We start from the raw sequence: 2,500 nt of genomic DNA, 5'->3' as shown, positions 1-2,500 counted from the left end.
CCATACTGACAGTTCCATGTTTGGCTCTTGGTTAGTGACTCTTCTTCAGCACTTAGGAGTCGGAGTGGACCATCCCAAGTGATTCCTCTCAGCGCTAGAGGAGCCCAATCGCTTCTGTTAATAGTCACAAAGATTTGAAAAGCCCAAATATGCAACGACCGTGCATAGCACGCACACACACACTTTGTATCCTTTATTATAATTACCATCAATGTCCCAAAGTGAGCAATTTATCCTAGAAGTCCTCGCCTATATGAGTGGACAAATGTGTGTCATTCTCCATGATGACATGACAAGACCAACCTTTAGCAGCCTTAGCTGGTCACTCTGCTAGCAAGGCAGCAGCAGATGGGACCTATTGAGGCGAATGGAGGTGAACTTGGACTCTGCTCTGGTTCTGCGTGTGTGTGTGTGTGTGTGTGTGTGTGTGTGCGCGTGTGTGTGTGTGTTTGTGTGTGTTGAGGAGGGGACATTTATGGTAGATGGTGTGTTTTTCAATTTTGCTCATAGGAGTCAGACCATGTTTATATTTTGTGAGTGTGTGCGCGTTTGTATGTGTGTGTGTGTGTGTGTGTGTGTGTGTGTGTGTGTGTGTGTGTGTGTGTGTGTGTGTGTGTGTGTGTGTGTGCCGTCAGCTAGTAGGAATGCATCTGCACCGCCAATGCTAAGATGGCTGCCAAACACTAACATGGCTGCCAGGTTTCTGGAGGGAGAAACAGAGAGAAAGAGACATTGGACTCTCCTTTTCGTGTGCATGTAGTATTTAGACTCTGGGAGACTGGTGCCTCTTTGTTTTCTGTGTGTGTGTGTGTGTGTGTGTGTGTGTGTGTGTGTGTGTGTGTGTGTGTGTGTGTGCTCTCTGTCCTAATCTCCACCACACTGTTTCAAATCATGCTGGCATGCAGTGCTGTGTTCTCTTATCACCTATGGGCAACTGATATACACCTCCACACACTCACACACACAGTCTCTCCATCCTTTGTACACCAGTGTCATCTCCGTAAACAGTTTGCCCTAAATATACCATGTTGCAGATGCAATTTCTGAACCAGTTTCTGCATTCACATCCCCTCCCTCTCTCCCCTCTCTCTCTCTCTCTCTCTATGATTTAAAGAATCGGGACAATCAGACAGTTCCAGCCAACAGGCAGACTCAGACATTAAACCCCCACCAAATGGTAAGATTAGACCTCTGATACTACTCCATTATATATTTTTAAAATACTAATATTGATTTCATAAATCTGCATTTGTGTGTCCATTTGAGCTAAACATCATTTGTAACATCCCATTGCACAGGTGCTGGTATGAGGGGGCTAACTAGTGCAGAGTTTGTCTGCCTACTATAGAAAAGCTGATGATGGCATTAAGCAAACAAATTAAATACAGTAAAATTCAAAGTAATTCCTCTAGAAACAGGAAGCAGGCTTCCAGTACACAGTACCTTAGTCTAGCCCACGAGTCATTTCTTCTGTTAAGTAATTCTTCTGGAAAGCCTGTGAGGTCATGATGTGTGCCCCTCTACAGGGCACGTGAGCTTCCAGGACTGCTTCGTAACGTCCGGCGTTTGGAACGCAGCTGAGCTTGTACGAGTGTCACAGAGTGAGTAAATACACACACACACACACTATACAACTATACAAATCACTTCTCTTGTCTTGATGTTCACACTGTTAGGCTTTCAATGTCATCTTGACTCCTCCCACTTTTGTGCAAGCGACACACGTCAACTGTTTCTCTCTTTCGCGCCTGCGTCCGACTCTCGGTTCACTATGCACCGACAGAAATGGAAGGAGAGAGAAAGGTCGAGAGGGATGTGAAATCATAAAACTCACGTAGTTCGAAAGGGGTCCTGTAACAGTCAAAAACCAGTCTGGAATGTTTTCACAGCAAACACTACCATTTCTTTCCAAGAGTTGATGTGTTTCACTTATTCTGTTAAAGTCAATAATATTTACCCTTTTAACCCTTTGTTTATTTATACCACCCATATCATTCTCTCTCACATTTTCTTTTTTCCAACCTCTAAGCTCCTGTTGCCACGGCGTCTGGTCCCAATTTTTCATTGGCTGATCTGGAGAGTCCTGGTTACTACAACATCAACCAAGTAGCACTGGGCCGACGCTCCCTGACATCACCACCATCTACCAGGTACACACTCTCACACACACACATGCACATGTGCACGCACCCTTTCACACACTCACGTCTACACACACATCCACCTGTGCTCTGAGTACATTTCTTCTCTGACTTGTGTGTGTGTTACTCCGTTTTTCCCTATTTAAATATGCTTCCTTCTTCTCTTTCCAACTGTGCGCTTCTCCATCCCTCTCATCCTTTCATTTCTGCTTCTTCTTCTTCTTCCCTTCTGTCCTCTTCTGTCTCTGGTCATCCTTCCTTCCTCTCTCTCTGTGGGTGGTGCTCCAGGGCTGAGGTGGAGTTATACGCAAGTCTTCCTCGGAGGTAGTCTATCTGTGCTTCACTTCAGTTCATCCTCT

At 45.2% G+C, this 2,500-nt stretch overlaps 2 protein-coding genes across 10 annotated transcripts in view; one reads left to right on the top strand and one right to left on the bottom strand.

The window, feature by feature from the left end:
* The window catches only part of LOC113585040 (gamma-crystallin M2-like), a 39,447-nt gene that overhangs the window by 17,281 nt on the left and 19,666 nt on the right, over positions 1-2,500 (bottom strand). The window lies entirely within an intron of this gene.
* Positions 1-2,500, top strand: part of LOC113585041 (nuclear factor 1 X-type) — a 91,082-nt gene that overhangs the window by 74,188 nt on the left and 14,394 nt on the right. For 4 of the 9 annotated variants that reach the window (XM_035534890.1, XM_035534884.1, XM_035534887.1 and 1 more), the window contains 4 exons: positions 1,115-1,177; positions 1,527-1,601; positions 2,030-2,150; positions 2,415-2,465. In XM_035534890.1, coding sequence (XP_035390783.1) covers positions 1,115-1,177; positions 1,527-1,601; positions 2,030-2,150; positions 2,415-2,465 — 310 coding nt within the window. The remainder of the gene's footprint in view (positions 1-1,114; positions 1,178-1,526; positions 1,602-2,029; positions 2,151-2,414; positions 2,466-2,500) is intronic. The other 5 variants (XM_035534891.1, XM_035534886.1, XM_035534892.1 and 2 more) reach the window with 3 other exon arrangements.

The sequence above is a fragment of the Electrophorus electricus genome, chromosome 16 (assembly GCF_013358815.1).
Source record: "Electrophorus electricus isolate fEleEle1 chromosome 16, fEleEle1.pri, whole genome shotgun sequence".
Classification (NCBI taxonomy): Eukaryota; Metazoa; Chordata; class Actinopteri; order Gymnotiformes; family Gymnotidae; genus Electrophorus; species Electrophorus electricus.
Note: the sequence above shows the minus strand (reverse complement) of the source record. Positions and strands in the feature narration are given on the sequence as shown.